Below are 17,757 nucleotides of genomic sequence, written 5' to 3' on the forward strand. Positions count from 1 at the left end.
ATTACAAGTGCTTTTTTTTAGATTATTTGAAACAAACCAATCTTTAAATTTGTACTTTTACTCTACGGCTTTTCTATTCTTACGTTTTTGTATGTTTTTTGTTTAATTGCGACTCTACGTTACTAAACCTAGATATATATACATAGCCACCAACCGACGACAAGGCCAAATTAAATATGCGGGAAATTTTTATTAAGTTACATACCGTGTAGGCAGCAGGGTTTCCAATCCAAAAGCGATCAGTTAAAAAGAACAACTTTGGTTATAAAAAAAAAATAAAAAATTTCAAGTCATGCAAAAGTGTTACAATAATGATTATAGCCTACTAATAGTTAAAGAAATGGTTTTGTTGTCGGTAACTTTATAACTCCTTAAGCCGGTATCCGCTATATTACCGAAAAACATTTTACCGAATACAATTTTTCCTAGGACCTTTTTCCAGACGAGGAGTTGAATAGAAAAGGGTTAATAAAAAATGTCTAATCGTCAGTAAAATAGAGTTTTTGGGCCTCTGGTTTTTAGTAGTATGTTAGCATTTCATATATATAAGTTGTATATACCTTTTTAAGGTTAATCAACAGTAAGTGATTATGCATTACACTATTTAAACATTTATCAAACCCTTAGTAAATAACTAAGAATTTTAAGAGCTTGCTAAATAAATTAACGACGGGCCAATGGTATGATGTAAATAACTAGGTCTAGTAATCGAGAATTTGCAATTTTTGGCATTAAATATAGTTTCATCTACTACAAAATTAGCCCAAAATGGTTACATCAATAAAATGCTGCTTTATACTAACACTAAACAACTATGAAATAAACCTTTTTAATAACGCTAGCAATGTCTAACAAGAAGAAAATCTGTTATTACAAACTACTACCGTTCAAACATTTTTGTAAAGTCGTCATGGTAGGTTATTCTAAGCCTCAGATACAACAATGGTAAAATAAACACGTGAGAGGCAACGTACGAATTCGTAGCGTGTAAGTGGACAAAATCATTAATAAACCATGAGATATATATACTCTATTTTCACTTTTAAATTGTCATACGCGTAAAACAAACAAAAATATTAACCTTTTTTAAAGTTTTGTGTAATAACTGTTAAGCGAAAAAAATTCAAAAAATAAAAAAAAATCCTCAAAAATAAATTCGAATATTTCTAAAACTTAAAGGAATTAAAAAGCACAAAATTAAGTAAGATTTCAACAAAATAAAAATATTAAAACTACTCTAAACTAAACGTTTCTTCATTCATTTTTATTCCTTTAGCTATTGCACATGGAAAATGAAAAGATTTATTTCTTTGGCTTTTAGAGGGTATAGTTGCACCAGAAAAATTACAAATAGGACAAATTAATTCCTTTGCCCCATTAACTGCAGGAATAATTCCATGAACTTTTTCCTGAACAGCATAAATACCTGGTGTCCAAATTGCACAATCCATATGAGTCCATACCGACTTACAGTTAAATTTAAAACACAATTTTGGGTCACTTTTATCTAAATTTTCATCAAAATCACAGTTTAATATATCGATTTTTGAATCAAGCAACACTATTGTTTCAATGCTTTTAAAATGTTGTCTATCGACAGGTTTATTTTTATCCCATTTAAATGTAATATCACCAGTAAAACCAGGAATTTTAGTTTTTTTATTCCATAAATTCCAAATTGTGTTTTTCTTCTGGTCATCAAGTAAATAATCGAATGTCTGCATCAACTCAAGTTGGGTCAATAAACAGTCATTTAAAGATTGTTTGTCTATTAAAAAAATTGATAAAAATACGTAAAAATAAAAGGGTTTACAATTAGAATTTTACAAAAATCAGATTTCTAATTTACCTTTATTATTTATTAATGAAATGTATTGTAGAATACTTGGTGCACTCATATGACAAATTCCTTTCGTAACATCAATTTTAATCTAAAAAATAAAATATTTAACTTAAAGACAATTAAAAGTTACTAAAAATTTTTTATTTTTATTTGCTTTTAAAAAGATAATTATTTTTGTTTTCTTGTTAAAATAACTCTATACCATACTTTACTGTTCTTCAAAATTTCTTTACTTAAAGTTGTTCCAGTGTCTAGATCATTTTCGGTTAAGCTGTCACAAATAGAATCAATCATTTCCTGAAAGGTGGGTTTATAAGGCCCGTATAAGTCTCCTAGTACGTTGAAATAGTTGCCAGGTAAGTGGCAGAACTCACAAACATTTTCATCGACATATTTCTCTCTATCTTTTACAATATCATCGACGGTAATCCAACTTAAAATATTGTTTTCATTTTTTTCATTTACAGTATTAGATTTCTCAGACTTTTGATCGTTTTCCATCCCAATCGATTTTCACTTTCTTGGTGATTTTTATTTAATAAGATTAGTCCAGTACTACCTAATTTTACTAAAGTTTTACTAAATTATAATTAGCTTTTGTTATAAAAGCACGTTACTTTCTGTTTTTAAACAGTAGATGTTACTTTTTACGAACACGCCATGGTAACGACCACGTAAAAATTAAAAAATTGAAGTCAGCTAATAAGTTTATATTAATTATTAATAAATAATTATATCACAAAAAACGCCCCATACAAAGTGTGTTTTTTCGTAGGATATCTGATAAGTAAATCTTATATTTAAACACTAACTGCCATAGAAAAAAGAGACTCACTATCTTTAAAGAAGGTCCATATGCTAAAACAACTTGATTTTAAATTAATCTGTATAAATATATAAAGCAAAATGTAAGTCTTTGTTGTTTAAAAACGTTTTGTTTATTTCTAAAACTTGATTTATAATTTTGGTAAAAAAATTCTTTAGTAAAAAAAAAGACTTACATTTTGCTTTATATATTTATACATTTTGCTTTATATATATGTTTTTTTTTGCAGAATCAAGATTGGCCTATTTATCCTTTCTTCTAAAAACTTAAGTCCTACAGAATACAATATTTTCTTTTATAAACTACTTTATTTAATTTGAACATTACATAAATTAAATTAACAGTGAAATTTTAAAACATAATTTAATTATTAAAATAATATCTGAAATATACTCACATGCTAATAAAAAGTAAAACAATTTATTTAAAACCATAAATATAATTTAAGCAAAGTTTAAAACAGCACAGAATTCTTTACAGTAATACTTTCAACATAGCATCCTTAAAACACTTTAAAATTTAGTTACAGAAACCTTTCTTTAAAAAAAATGATGACATTAAACCTGTGATGTAAGAAAGTAAAATACACTACAATACTTAAACCTTTTATATAAATTACATCAAAATTAAATAAAATCTTAGAAAAATACAACTTTTTATAATTTTCCAGCAATATGAGCACAAACCACTTCCTTAACAGATTGTGCGAAATAATCGATATTATGAGTGGTAAGAGAGCACATGTTAATTCGACCATTTGCCATCATGTAAATATGTTTTTCCTTCTTTAAAAACATCACCTGCTTGGCTGTAGACAAGAAAAAACTTTTAAAATGATCAAACTTTAAATAGGATAAATTGTAAGGAAATATACTGGCTCAACATTTCAACATAATCAAAAAAATATATAAATTCATCCAAATTTCAATGTATATAAAGGCATGTTCTTTTTCTATTAGCACTTTGCTGCTAGTCTTGTATCAGACAATAGCAACTATAAATCCCTTTATTTTTAAACTAGCACATTTAGTTCAAGACCGGGACAAATTAATGTAATATAAATTGTTATTCTTTACTATAATCAACTTACGATTAAGTCCAGTGAAACTGAACATTCCAATCTGACTGATTATGTGATCCCAGTTCCCTGGAGTGCCAAGTTCTCTTAATTTGGAATGAAGAAGTTTCCTCATTTCCTTAATTCGACCGGACATTGTGTTCAAGTTATCCAACCTGCGAAACAAAACAGTTGTAACTTTAACAATTTACAAAAGGTCAATAAGATGGAAAAAAATGTCTTTTTTCATATACAAAATTTATCAATATAAATTAACAGTGACTGTACAGTCTAAGTGTAAAGTAAGTAATAATAGCTCTAGTCTAGTAGGAAGTAACTTGTACCATTATGATATTTATTGACAAAAAGGCCTGTTTTAATTGAGACTTTGAAAACCATATTTAAATGCAGTTCTTTTCAATAATATTTTAAATACTCTTTTAAAGACTTGATATAAAAAAAAACTGACAACAAAAACCCTCCATTCTTTAATAACACCAAGGTGTTATCTTAGTTATGGCTAATGTAATATGTATTAAATATTAAGTGATATAAATTACCATTCTTGGTGGGAAGCAGGATTTCTCAGGGTTGTTGCCACAATACGAGCTCCATGGTTAGGTGGGTTGGAGTACATTGCTCTTATAATCAACTTAAGTTGGGATTTTGAACAAGATAATGCTGCTGCATTCTTCATGACTAAGGTTAAGTTGCCAACTCTTTCATCTATGAGTAATAGAAATAGTTAGGAAGCAAAAATGTATAAGAAGAATAAAAAAGTGTCTTAAAGATTCGGAGTGTTCAAAAATTGGTATACTTTTAAAAAGACAATTATTAGATCACTTATACTTTACAGTCCTCAAAAAATTAGGACCGTAATAATCAAGAAAAAATTAGCAAAGACCATAAAATACAAGAAAATATCGAGGACTGTAAAGTACAAAAAAGAATTAGCAAGAACCATTAAGCCAAAAGAGAATCGTAGAGTACAAGTGATCCCAATCATTAAATATAATGTAAACATTTTTGCTAATACTACAATAACTTTAAATAACAAATTTATAATAGAAAATCCAACTTACTGTATAATCCAAAACTCTTTGCAAATGACTGACACACCATAGTCTCAAACCCCATCTTAACAAAATATCTCAAACCCCAAGCATCTACTTGAGGATCTCCTGAAGCAAATCCTTGGTAAGCGCAATCGAAAACTGGAAATAAATTTCTCTCACGACAAACCTAAATAAAAATATTATTAATTAATAACTGTGAAAGTTAATAGAATAAAGCAAAATAAAATGAATGCAAAATTATCTAAAACTTAAACCTAAATTAATTTTGGGCACTTAAAAGCATGCCAAAATAAAAGATTATAAAATTATTTTAGAAGGTCTGGAAAATTAAATTTTAAAAATAATAATAAACTGTTTAGAAAGTAAAAATTTGCTCAAAAAAGTTTATAGACAGCAGTATTTTTATTTATAAGTAGGGCACAAAAATAATGCTGAGGCATTGAAACATCTTTGCATAAGGATAAGTAAATCAATATTTACATAACTCTTTGAACTAAGTCATAATTTTTATAAACTAAGAAATAACCTGTGCCAACTGCATCCATTGTTCATTAGTTGGGTCTATACCAGTTGGGTTATGAGCACAAGCATGGAAAACTACGATTGAGTATTCTGGTGCGTTAAGTAGATCTTCTGTTAGCCCTAAGTATAAATAATTTTATTTTATTATAACATTTTTGATTAATTTTATAGATTTGGTTATGATTTTATGCAAATTAATAAGATCATAAAAAATAATTTTAGATTGCCTATTTTAGAGTATTTATTTTGTATAATATCGATGTTTTTCAGCTGATTAGTACAAAAATACATATTTTTACACTTGATTACACTACAAAATCACAGTTCTATTTGAATATTCCATAACTCAAACAACAAGCTGTAAATGCCAAAAGTGTCGGAAGTTCCCACAACTAATTGGTTGTTTAATTACAGTAGCCAAGTTTAACTAAAAAACAACAACAGAGCAAATGAATTTAAGTTTCTGAATACCTTTAAAATCTAAGCACAAGTTTTGTGCGTCCCAATAACGATATTTACGAAGATCTTTGAACCCAGAATCTCTAAAAATCGTCAATTGATTTCCTGTAAAATACTTAATAAATTTAACAAAGGAAAGTGGTTATACAATATCTAAGACATCGGTTAAATGACATTTTAATCACGGTGAAACTTAAAAAAGTCAAGATAAGATATCAGTATTTTAAATTTTGAAATCTATATATACAGCTTGACAAAAAACAAAATATATACTACATTACTTTCTCTAAATAAAACCTATTTACCCCAAGTTGGATCTGAGAAATACACTGCTGTAGTTTCTTCCCGCTTGTTGTAATATCTGGACAGAAATTCAGCAGCTAACCTCAACGCCCCAGTTCCACTTAAAGACTGAACACCGCCAGCCTATCAAATATTAATAAACTTGTTTGTTTATAACTCTTGGGAGTTGCAAAGGTAAAGCAATTAATATTATTACTTTTTAGTTGTTTAAAAATCAGGTTTTATTTCTATATTTCTAAAAGTAAAAAGTATTTTTACTTGTTTTTTTTAATTGAATAAGATCTATAAATTTTTTATTACCATAATAAATTTGAATTATTAATTAATTTCCTAGCAACCAAAATCTTACCCTGTTTTCAACAATGGCTTGGGAGTCTTTGCCAAGACATAACTCGGTCACTGCTTCACAGAATTCTGGAAGGCCGGTAATAGGAAGATACTCATGATTAAGTAAGGGGTCGATTGCCATCTGTGCCTCAACTGACTTAACTACTGGTAGCACCCATGGTTGACCATCATTAGTTCGGTATGCTGCAACAAAACAATAATTTTTTTATTTTAAAGTGATTTTTCTTACAGCAATGAAATATATTAACCCTTTATTGAAAAGAATCAAAGTTTTATGTATAAATATACGATTTAATAGGTAATTTGTTGCGATTAATAAATGCTAGCAGTTTACTTAAAAAAAGATTAAGTTTTAAGGTATTGTAACTGAAATACCAGTCAATTTCAAAAATGATCATTTACCTCCAGCACCAAGATTGATTTTCTTTTCAAAGGGATCATTTTTACAATCAACACCAAGTTGAAACACAGCAACAGGTTGAGCTAATTCAACATCAGCAAAAACCGAATTTGTGTTAAAGTTGTTTTGGTTGTTGGTATTCATATCGAAACAGCACCAATATTTTACAAAAAGCAAACTTTTTAAAAGTCTAAATATACAATATAAACAATTTTTAATGCCTCATTTATTTTAAAAAGGTCAACTCTAAAGTTATATTGAGTTTAATGCATTTAGCATTAGGACCAATATAAATTTGTTTACAGAAAGTTGTAATTATACTAAGGGCATCTGCTAATTAATTGCAACGCATATTTCCTGTTTTTAAAATCAATAGTATTAACTATATAAATACCCATGTTGACAACGTTGCTATTTTTAAAAGTTCAAAAGTATTAAATTTTAGCTAATTAACGTAATTAAAGGTCAACTGATATTTTTAAATTAACGATGTTTAAACGTCAAACGTAAGGAAATATCTAGTTTAAAACTGCATGCCTTACTAAAATCAGACAGTTTACAATATCTACAACCTATACAACCTTTGAACATTTGTAAACATCATTAATTAATTTTATTTGACATTGAAAAACACTTTGACATTTTCTATACGACATATGGAAGGATTTCATTTTTCCTTTCACTTGCCTTTTTTTATGTATCCTCTCTCGCATTTTAAACCATAACCGTGATGTTAGGAGAGAGGGGCGTGAAAAAGGCTCGCCGTGCGCGATATTTCGTAAATTGCGTAACACTTTTATCGCCTTTTTGGGCGTTTATACTTGAGTTTGTTACCTTTTTTGTTTAAATATTTAAATAGGGGTAAATTTTAACACAAATTCTAAGTGAAAATCATTTATTTAACCTAACTGTGGACTAAATCCATGCAAAAATTCTTGTTTCCAGTAACACGTTTCTTTTCTATGCGACAAAAAAAAAATTGAAAACTGCATTGTTACATAAATTGAATGACTAATTTAATTGTCTTTTACCGAATTTTATTTTTTATATATACAAACTACAAACAACAAAATATAAATATTTTAAAGTAAAAAAATTGAGTTATTTCAATGCCAACACAAACTACAGGTGCATTAATGTAACTTATACAATAAGTTACATTTATGTGGTCTACTTAATTTTTGTGGAGCTGCCACCATGTTTTTAACTTGGTTATTCTTTTTGATCCCCAAGCAATAACTGTATCCAACATATTTGAATACAATAACGGGTTAAGGGCACTGTTAATAGGGAAAAGAATGATTGCAGAAACTGCATAAACATTGTTTGAAATATAAACATTAGTTAGTCTTACGAAAGACATTATACAAATAGGAACCCAACAGCAAAAATCGGTAACTATTAATCGAACAACTTTTCGTTGCATAACTGTAAAACATAAAACAAAGCATTATTTTTAAACAACAAAAGATTATAATTCAGATGGGCTAAAAATATTTAAACAATTCCTTGTATCATAAATTTAATGTTGCAATCTCATGAAAAATGTTTGTAAAATTCTTTACAAAAGGTATACCTTTATGTTGTTTTTCCCATACTTTTAAAGCAGCTACATTCTCAGTCCTAAGTTTTTTGCCTTTTAGTGACTTTTTTAATATAGTAATATAGGAGAACAATACAATAAGGAAGGCACAAAAGTTTAGCACAACCACTACGGAAGAAAATATCCAAGAAGTTTCCCTTGTCGTGACAAAGATTTTAGGTAAGCAAACGCTATGGGTGCTGTAAAACCTAAAATAAAAGAACACAAAACACAAAAGTTTATTAAACAAGATAGTAAATTTACATTAGACAAGCATATAGAACTTTTTTATAGCTCGGTTGTATTTAAACATTTCTTAATATTAAGAGCAAAAGGTTAATGTTCCTGCGTCAACATAAATTTGTACTGTATAAAACTATTTATTTATGATGTCTATACAAGAAATAATCTTAACAATATAGACCTACCCAAAATAGGATTTTATATTGAAAGATGATCCAGTTGGTTCATAACTGTTATTAAAATATGCTTGCAACTCTGACCATTGAGTTGTATCATGAATGTTGGCTATGGTAGAGTTTATTTCACTTTCATTTAAGTCAACATAATATGAAAGAAGAAGTCGTAAATAACGTTGAACATCTAAAAGTAAAAAAATATCTAAAAGATAGCCTGCAATCCTGACCAATTATTACATATTACATGGTTTGTATTGTTTAACATTTTCTAAGTTCAATAATTAACAAATCTTGTTATATTTTACCTTGAAATGCTACAACAAGATTGTTAAATAGTGGATGTTTTAAAACTAGTTCAACTTCAGAAGTAAATACATTTTCAACCACACCGAGCATTGGAAAAATAGCCAAAAATAAAGAGTAGACCCAAGTCATTGCTATGGCAATAAGGACATGTGTTGCTTTAGGCATGTGAACCATTTGAAGAGGCTACAAAGAAAAGTTTATCCATGGTTTTAGGCCTACCTTATATCAGTTTGTACAATGATTAAAATAGTAAAGCTTTGGCATTTGTTTTTTTACCTTGAGCACAACAATAAGTCGCAATATTGTCAATGTAACTAAAGTAGCCACTGATGTTTCAGTAGAAATCACAACCAACATTCCAAGTACTGTACAGAATGTACTAGACCTCCAATTCCTACTTATCCTACAATATATCCCTTGGTACTTGACACTGAATATCCCAAGACTTAGCAAATAGATTCCCATTAATAGATCAGCACATGCTAGGTTTAGTACAAGCATATGATTGGCTAAAAGGGAAGCTCGACTATTTACTTTTCCAATCCATAAAATTTTGATTTGATGACAAATAACAGCCTGAGATATAGAAAAAGTAATTTTTTTTGGACAAACTTTGACCATGTCATATGTTATGAACAGCATTGTTTTCATATGCTATAGTTTTTCAAAAAATTTTAACAAAAAAATTTGGGTAACTTAAGAGGCCCAACAAACACTAAACTTTAAAATCAAATAAATTACAAAAAATAAAAACTACAAGTTAACTTACAATGTTGCCAATGGTTGCAGTAATCCCCATTACCCACACAGCATATCTAAGGATGATATTTTGGATCAAATCTTCTCGAGATGAAAATATTCTTTCATGAGCTGGGTCGGGTCTTGTGGGGCATTCATCACTACCATCAACACAATCCTCTATCCCATCATATTTCTAAAAAATTATAAAAAAGATTTAAATATTACTAGGTTTGGAACAGCAAAAGCTATTACTTAGTAAATATTACTTTGTTTGAAACAGCAAAACCAAAGATTAATAAAGTTTTAAAGAATGTGTATTTTATTATTGTTTTTTTAATATTTTAAACCTTACCTGCTTTTCCAAAACAAATAGTGGTGGTTCTGCCTCACAGTAAAACCTGCCATCGAGTGTACAGTTTAGTTCATCGCTTCTATCATCACAATTTACTACTGTGTCACAAACTTGTGATCTACTTATAGATTCCTGCAAGCATATATAGATAATAGTTTAATATAAAGATGCTTCTTTGTTAGCAAATTTTCAAGTTATAATATCAATGTACTGCAAAGTCCCATGACAAAATAAAAAATTTTTAATATTTAAAATACATTTTTCTTTAAATAAATAAAATCAGTTTACCTTTAAAAGGTTTTGTCATTGAAAACAAAACTAATTTATAATTGCATTACAAGTTTTATATTGAAATATATTCATTTGTTTATTACTATTAAGATAAATGACCTTGTATCCTCCTAATGCATCACACCTATACCGATTCATGGTATCACAATAGGTATTGTTTTCATCATCAAATAATGCTGACTCATTTGGAATTCCGTTACAACAAACATCTCCTCCAACAAATTGTTTAAATATCATGCAACAAATTGTTGGGTCAAAAAGTGGCCCCGATTGCTTGCAAACTGTGTTCTTTCTACATTTGTAAATGTGTAATAATTAAGTTTTAAAATCAGTAAAAAATTGAAGTTTAGTTTGTAATAACTGAAGGCTGCATCCACTCTGCATCCACTTAATTAGGCTATTAAAACAAAGTTTAAAAATTATGCTTAGCACTATACAAAAGTTTTATTATTTTAAAATTAAACACTTACATTATTACTGGAAAATAGTTTTGTATACACTCATTGCTTGACGTTGTGATGTTATGTTCCTCCTTGAAGTCAAGACATTGTGGTGTGCACTCATCAGCAGGTGGCAGTATATCATCATCTGCAAGCAAACACTCAACTTGGCTGTTACAATAAACTGCTGAGTTTGCACATCTTCCAAACACACTGGAATGACAACTACAAAAAAGAAACAAAAGATTATTTAATTGTTAGTCCAAAAATGCTTAGTAATAATGATTTAAAATGTTTATATTTATATTTTACAAGCTCCAATGTTCTGTGTAATAACCATTTATAGTATAAATACATATTACTATATTAACTACATGCTTAAGACAATTAGAACCAGATATTCTTTATCTAGATTTTATTTTACCTGCATTTTTCTCCTGGCCATATAGTATCAGTGCACGAAATTGTTCCAAAACAAAAATCGTTTCTATTAAATTAAAAATAGGTTATTGAAAATGAAAGTGTAAAAGATATATTGTTATTTTTACGTTGTTTTTATCCCAATTAAAACTAAAAAGTCAGTGAACATAAGTTGTACATAGAATATTAATATTGTTTAAACATTATGATTATGTTTTAAACTTTTATTAGACAAAAGAACCACTTACGATTCATCATATTTATCTGTACAATGTATAATCCCATCACAAACTTGGCTTTTATTGATACATTTTCCGTCATTACACATTATATCTCCTCTTGAACAATTTTCAGTAAGATTGTTTGTCCTAAAAGCAGAAAAGAATTTTGATAAAGCTTTAAGTAAAAGATATTGAATTCAAAAAGGTATAAAAGTTATCTAAAATCAACAAAAAGCATAACTAAAAAGATGAAACATTTTTTAGACTAAACATTTTTTTAAATTAAAACCAAATGCGTACTTGTAATGTTTTAAGATAAATTAGAAGAAAAAATTTATTAAACTTACTGAATACTCCTACAAATTTCAGGATATTTTGGTCCAGTTTCACACAAACATTCATCAGATAAATCTGGGCAATCCATCTTTCCATCACAAACATCTTTTCGATTAATAATGATGTCAGAATATAAACATTTCCAACAAAGAGTGTCATTAAAGGTCACATTAGGTGCCCCTCTAATATCTCTGTAATAAAATAAATGAAATACAAAGAAAGATGTCTTATAGGCCTATAATTATTGCTTATGAACTTTATAGTAAAAGTTACCTTGCAATGTATGAAGAAATATTTAAAGTTGTTTGATAGCAAAGATCACTTCCATCTTCACAATCCCTAACTCCATCCCACAATAAAAACTGAGGTAAAATACAAATCTTCTCATTTCTTGGGCACTTGAACCCAACACCAAAACCTTGGACGCATGGGTTACATGATTCACAAATATGTTTTCTTAGTATACAAGGAGAAGATGTTCCCATTTTTGGGCACCGATAATACTCAGGACATGCTGGATGACATGAGTTAATGTCTTGGCAGTCTAAACAAGGGTTTAAGTCTGGGCAATTTAGGAAGGTTTCTGAGCAATATTGTTCAATGGGTGCCGCACAAAATGTTGTAGTAAAACCAGTGTTACATCTAAGTTAAAAATAGTTATAATTTTAATGACATTAAACTGAAAAAACTTTAACTATTAAATAAATATCAATGTAAATTTAAAAATTTAAAGAATAATTTTAAAAGATCCATCTTTGATTTTGGGTTTAAATACAATCCTTACCTTGCTGAATTATGGGCTTTCAAATAAGATGAACTTATATTTGTTATTTCATCGCTGTTGTCTAAACAATGTGAAATTCCATCACAAAACTGATTTAAATCAATAAGATCTCCATTTAAACATTGAAAAGTATTGTTTGACATTTGATCCTGCCCCAAAACTGCATTTAAATTCAAAATGCAGATGATTAAAATCACTTGGCTAAATTTTCTAGTACAGTTCATTTTCTTATTTACTACAAAAACACAATACTGCTGTTAACAAGATTTTTCCTTTGCCTAAAAACAGGTCAGTTACATTTCGAATTGACAAAAATTTTATTCATTTAAAAATAGTTCTATTTCCTAAACTGACTATCAATTAATTTAATTAAAAACCAAACATGAGATAGGAACTGTGCAATTAATCTGTCAACTTATGTGACATTTTGATATGCGCAAAAATAAACTGACGTTATTTAACTAATAATATAATTTCAACTACGTAATCAGTTTAATAATATGTTTAGTTTAATTGATAAAAAGCCAAGTATTTTATAGTGAACTTTATTTAATTATCATTAAACAAAATCGTGTTGGCTACAATTTTACAAGAACTACCATTATTTACAACAAAATGTTTACAAAGAAGAATAATGAATACACTTTAGCTACAACAAAACAGTGTGAAAATCAGTGAACGAATTGTAGATATATATCACCTTTGTAATTCACTATTTAAATAATGATATTTCAATAAAAAAGTTTATTAACGAAGGGCCATCGCGAATGTTATAGTAATAAATGCACACTAAAAAAAATGCCAAATTATAAAATTTTAAGTCAAAATTATCGCGTAAAAATCCTACTAAATTAGCCAATCTTTTAAATAACAATAAATGAACCAAATTAATAAAAGTAAAATAACTAGCATAACTAATAATGGAATAACAACGGCATTTTTTTATATACCAAAACTTTCAGGCAAATTATAGCTAAAAACTTTTTTAAGCAAGAATTTGTAATGCTCGTTGTGCGAAGAATTGGACATCAACATCTTGATCTTTGCTTAATCGTTGAAGCATCGGTTTAACTTCCGTGCTTAAACTAGAACCATCCAATCGGAGACCAACTTTCTCCATACATTTGCAAACGTTGAAACGAACATTAGCAACCTTGAAATTAAAAAAAAATTAAAAAATAGAGGAAGATATTGTAGTATTTCTAACAAAAACAAAGGTTTTTGCTCTGAAGTAACTTTAATAAGCTTTACGTAACGTAATAAAGCGCAACTAAGCAATATTTTAATCAGCTTAGTAAAGACCAAACACATTAGGTAAAATACCAATTAAATTTAAGTTAAATTAACTTACATTATCATTGGAAAGTCTTAACAAAGTTGGTAGAATAAGTTTGGCCAGTTGTTCACCAGATAAAGTTGAGGCCAATTCATTTACGCAGAAAATCGTTGTCATTCTGCGCAAGTAATTCTGGTCTTGAGCCAAGTTTAATATCTTTGGAACAACTGCATCTTTAGCCCAATCCATTCCAAAGGTTTCAACTAGTTTGCGAAGGTTAGTTGTTGCAGCATCTCTGATAGCGTAAACATGATCTACTAGCCACTGCAACAAAAAACAATTGCGTAATTTTCTGAATTAACACAAAGTTGGGTAAAAATACAACTAAGACAGAAAAATAAATTACTAATGGTTAACCTATAAATAATTTAAGATATAAAAAGATGGTTAATTTGACATTGTCTCCAGTTTTAATGCACTAAAATTTTTTACCTGCATACACAATTCATTTAATTTGTCGTCAAAGAATTGCTGGCCAAGTTGTGAGGCAAGTAAAGGCATGTGTTCAATGATTGCCAATCTAACTCTCCACTTTCCATCCTCAGCTAGCTCTACAATGGCTGGAAGAAGGGACTGAGAGAGTTGGTCTATTCCAATTACCTATGTTTAAAATAAAGTTACTTACTTATATGATTCTTATACCTATTCTTACAATAAAAAAGTACAATTTTACATACCTCATTTACGCAGTCAATATTTGAGATAATATTCAGACGCACATCTGGGCATTCATCTTTAAGTTGGGTCAAAAACAGAGGCAACAGATGCTCAATAGTGTTATCCTTTCCTAAGATTGGAGACAGTCCCATGATGACAGAAGCAAGAGCTGATTTAACATGTTGGTTGGCGTCGGTAACAAGTTCTTTAACATGAGGTAAGATGCTCTGCATGATCACTTGTTCACGCTTGTCTGCTGGCAAGTTCTCGCAAAAATCTTTGACCTTGTGGGCAACCGCAGCACGTACTTCAGCTTCACAATCTTTTAGCAATGCCTGCAATAAATGGATCACTTAATACCACAAATGAAATTTAAAAAATGTTAAAGTTAGCATATATATATTATTTGCAAGAACACTTTAAAAGTAAGTTTCCTATTAGCCATAAACATTGTTAAAATTTTTTTAAAGATAAAAACTTATCATACCTGGAATGCTGGCACTAGGTTTTGCATTGTTAACTGTGGTCCGATAGCTTTCTGAAGCAGTGTAAATTTATCAGCGAGCATGTATCTAACTCTCCAGGACTTGTCTGCTGCAGCTTCTTTGATGGTAGCAAGAAGATGTTGCTCACATTCAGTTTCATTTAACAATTCTGAGTTTAAACAAAGATGGTTAAATTTAAATGAATGTTTAAAAGTCATTCGGTCATTCGTTAATAGCTATATATCTCAAGCTTAAATGTTTAACAAAATTTACAAGTCTAATATATTGTAGGGGGGTATTAATTAAAAAAACACTATATTTTAAGTTGACTTACCGGCCATTGTGACAGAACCATCAACAGAAAGTAATCTGACAGAATCTTGCTCGTCATTAGCAAGGTTGTGGAGAAGAGGAATCAAGTCTCCAGTAACATGTTCTCTTTCTACTGCCTGAAAACGAAACATAAAAAAGTTACATTAAGAATTTAAAAGCAATATTCCACTTAGTCATAGTGACAGTTCTACTTCAAAAATATATGCTATTTTTATATGAAAAAGGTTTTTATTATTATATTACCTTTGCAAATTCACCGAGTTTAGATGCAGCAGCTCTTCTAACCATAGGGGTGTCATCTCCACACAAGTTTCGGAACAAAGTTCTCAGTTCTTGCTTTAAAGTGGCTGAGACTCTCGGGTACACAACACTGCAATATTAATAAAAACAACATTTACTTAAGCTTCATTCAACATTACTTGAACAATCATCAAAACACATCATATTTTATTAAAAAGACAATTTTTTTAAATTGGAAAATAAATCTGGTATTATATTATTTATGTTACAATTTAAAATTTAAGAGTAAAATAAAATCACAATTCTGAACCTGAATAAACCACAAGCAGAAGTTCTGGATGTAAACCAATCACCAGTTGACAATCTTTTAATAAGTGGAATCATGTAAGTTTCTAGATCAGCTGGGGTGTGATCATTTGCAACAGCTCTTAGTGACTCAACTGCTTTGTCCCTTACCTTAAAGAAAACAAATCAATTTTTAGGCAAATTTGGCTTGGTTTTTTTATGTTAGTAAGCTAATTTAACAGCCCTAACATACAAATTTAAATATATTTTAGTTATTTGAACAACTATTTTACATTAAACGTGATTAAACAATGGAATTGATATAAAACAATGTTTAATTAACATACCACAGTCTCTTCAACAGTTGAGAGACTTTCCAACGGTGGAAGAAGACAATGAGCCCAACTATTTCCTCCAACGAGAGGAGTAAAAGATCCAAGCTGTTCTGCAAGAGCAAGAAGGACCTCATCTTCATCACACATCGAGTCGGTTAGAAACGGGATGAGTTCAGATCGAGTTCGGTCAACTCCAAGAGCAAGAGCTATTGTGGAGAGCTTTCCCATGCTGTTTAGTTGAAGTTGGACATCTTCATTGCGAAGTTCATCAATTAAAACTGCAATTGGATATAAAGAATCATCTCCAGCTTCTTCGGCCATTTTGTTTTTAAATATTTACTAAGAATTTATAGAACCTAATAAATCTACACAAAACAATAACAGGTTTAGTTTAGCGAAAATAAAAATGTGAAATGTTTTTGGAAAAAATATATCGTGTCTTTCCACTTTATTAAAGTCTTTAAAATAAAAATGAACCAGCGTTATAAACAAAGTATTATTAAATCCATATTAAGAACATAATATTTCTTTGTTAATTAACCTTTTTCATGGAAGTTTAGGCAATAAAATAACAGAATAAATTTCACAATATTTCATTGGGCACGGTTATTTAAGAAAAATTTCAGGACAAATAGCAATCCAGTGTTGCCGCGAATTTTTTTTTAAATTTACAACATCACGGATTTGAAATTTAACAGTGTTAAATTACTAATTTTAAACACAAATTTAGAAAATTTATTTAATATAAATTAGCATTGTACATCTAAATTGTATTGTAAAATTAAGTAAAGGATTATTATTGAAAACTAGAAACAACGGCAACTCTTTTTTTTTTTTTTTTTTTATTCTATCAGGTAAATACTTTGTAACAACTTTTTCTAATTTTACTTTATCCCCGATTTAGGAATCGGTTAGCTTCGTTAAATTTTTTTGCTTTTAAAATAATATTTTGAGGTTTATCATAATTTTGACGTTTTTTGTACATATATGTCAAGAATTTTGAATTTTACCATATGTAACGCATTTTTGTACAAATTTTTAATCTTGACAAACCAAAAACTTCATCAAATGTAAAAACAATTTTTCCTAGTACGTTTTATTGCCATACAAAAAAATAAAACCTTACAATATATTAAATTGCTAAAATATATATATTATCTAAACCACTAGACAACTATTAGTAACATAATTAAAGGCAGATAATTTTAAAGTAATGATATATTAAATACTTATTGCATAAGTAGTTAGCAAAAAATAATATTATGAAGAATATATCAGTTAAGATAACAAAGTATTTTAAAACTGCATTAAAAATTTTAATCATATTTAAATAACTTTAATCAAATAATACTTGATTTCC

The 17,757-nt window shown here is 28.8% G+C and overlaps 3 protein-coding genes across 3 annotated transcripts; all 3 read right to left on the reverse strand.

Moving 5' to 3' along the window:
• Positions 1 to 1,232: 1,232 nt before the first annotated feature.
• On the reverse strand, positions 1,233 to 2,344 carry LOC145745042 (uncharacterized). Its single transcript, XM_082563027.1, has 3 exons — positions 2,051 to 2,344; positions 1,850 to 1,931; positions 1,233 to 1,768 (listed from the first exon to the last, which is right to left on the reverse strand). Exons 1-3 carry the CDS (start codon positions 2,342 to 2,344, stop codon positions 1,233 to 1,235), a joined length of 912 nt encoding a protein of 303 aa, XP_082419153.1.
• A 675-nt stretch (positions 2,345 to 3,019) lies between these two features.
• On the reverse strand, positions 3,020 to 7,020 carry LOC145744537 (aspartate aminotransferase, cytoplasmic-like). Its single transcript, XM_082562407.1, has 9 exons — positions 6,837 to 7,020; positions 6,436 to 6,617; positions 6,089 to 6,209; positions 5,796 to 5,888; positions 5,329 to 5,444; positions 4,809 to 4,968; positions 4,287 to 4,452; positions 3,760 to 3,902; positions 3,020 to 3,477 (listed from the first exon to the last, which is right to left on the reverse strand). Exons 1-9 carry the CDS (start codon positions 6,976 to 6,978, stop codon positions 3,326 to 3,328), a joined length of 1,275 nt encoding a protein of 424 aa, XP_082418533.1. The 5' UTR covers positions 6,979 to 7,020; the 3' UTR covers positions 3,020 to 3,325.
• A 6,241-nt stretch (positions 7,021 to 13,261) lies between these two features.
• Positions 13,262 to 16,757, reverse strand: LOC145746167 (serine/threonine-protein phosphatase 2A 65 kDa regulatory subunit A beta isoform-like). Its single transcript, XM_082564365.1, has 9 exons — positions 16,410 to 16,757; positions 16,088 to 16,233; positions 15,781 to 15,907; positions 15,539 to 15,653; positions 15,207 to 15,373; positions 14,740 to 15,054; positions 14,495 to 14,662; positions 14,078 to 14,326; positions 13,262 to 13,879 (listed from the first exon to the last, which is right to left on the reverse strand). The coding sequence occupies exons 1-9, from the start codon at positions 16,716 to 16,718 to the stop codon at positions 13,712 to 13,714; spliced, it is 1,764 nt and encodes a 587-aa protein (XP_082420491.1). The 5' UTR covers positions 16,719 to 16,757; the 3' UTR covers positions 13,262 to 13,711.
• Positions 16,758 to 17,757: the final 1,000 nt, after the last annotated feature.

The sequence above is a fragment of the Corella eumyota genome, chromosome 3 (assembly GCF_963082875.1).
Source record: "Corella eumyota chromosome 3, kaCorEumy4.1, whole genome shotgun sequence".
NCBI lineage: Eukaryota > Metazoa > Chordata > Ascidiacea > Phlebobranchia > Corellidae > Corella > Corella eumyota.

Excerpts from the sequence above, each read along its gene's own strand:
- LOC145745042 (XM_082563027.1), bottom strand. The coding sequence starts at position 2,344 with ATGGAAAACGATCAAAAGTCTGAGAAATCTAATACTGTAAATGAAAAA. Across the intron at positions 1,932-2,050 it reads AAATTTTGAAGAACAGTAAA|ATTAAAATTGATGTTACGAA; the intron begins GTATGGTATAGA and ends TTTATTTTTTAG. Across the intron at positions 1,769-1,849 it reads TTCATTAATAAATAATAAAG|ACAAACAATCTTTAAATGAC; the intron begins GTAAATTAGAAA and ends TTTTTTTAATAG.
- LOC145744537 (XM_082562407.1), bottom strand. The coding sequence starts at position 6,978 with ATGAATACCAACAACCAAAACAACTTTAACACAAATTCGGTTTTTGCT. Across the intron at positions 5,445-5,795 it reads CTTGTGCTTAGATTTTAAAG|GGCTAACAGAAGATCTACTT; the intron begins GTATTCAGAAAC and ends ATTTATACTTAG. Across the intron at positions 4,453-4,808 it reads AAAGAGTTTTGGATTATACA|ATGAAAGAGTTGGCAACTTA; the intron begins GTAAGTTGGATT and ends TATTACTCATAG.
- LOC145746167 (XM_082564365.1), bottom strand. The coding sequence starts at position 16,718 with ATGGCCGAAGAAGCTGGAGATGATTCTTTATATCCAATTGCAGTTTTA. Across the intron at positions 14,327-14,494 it reads TAAATGAATTGTGTATGCAG|TGGCTAGTAGATCATGTTTA; the intron begins GTAAAAAATTTT and ends TTTTTGTTGCAG. Across the intron at positions 13,880-14,077 it reads TAAGACTTTCCAATGATAAT|GTTGCTAATGTTCGTTTCAA; the intron begins GTAAGTTAATTT and ends TTTAATTTCAAG.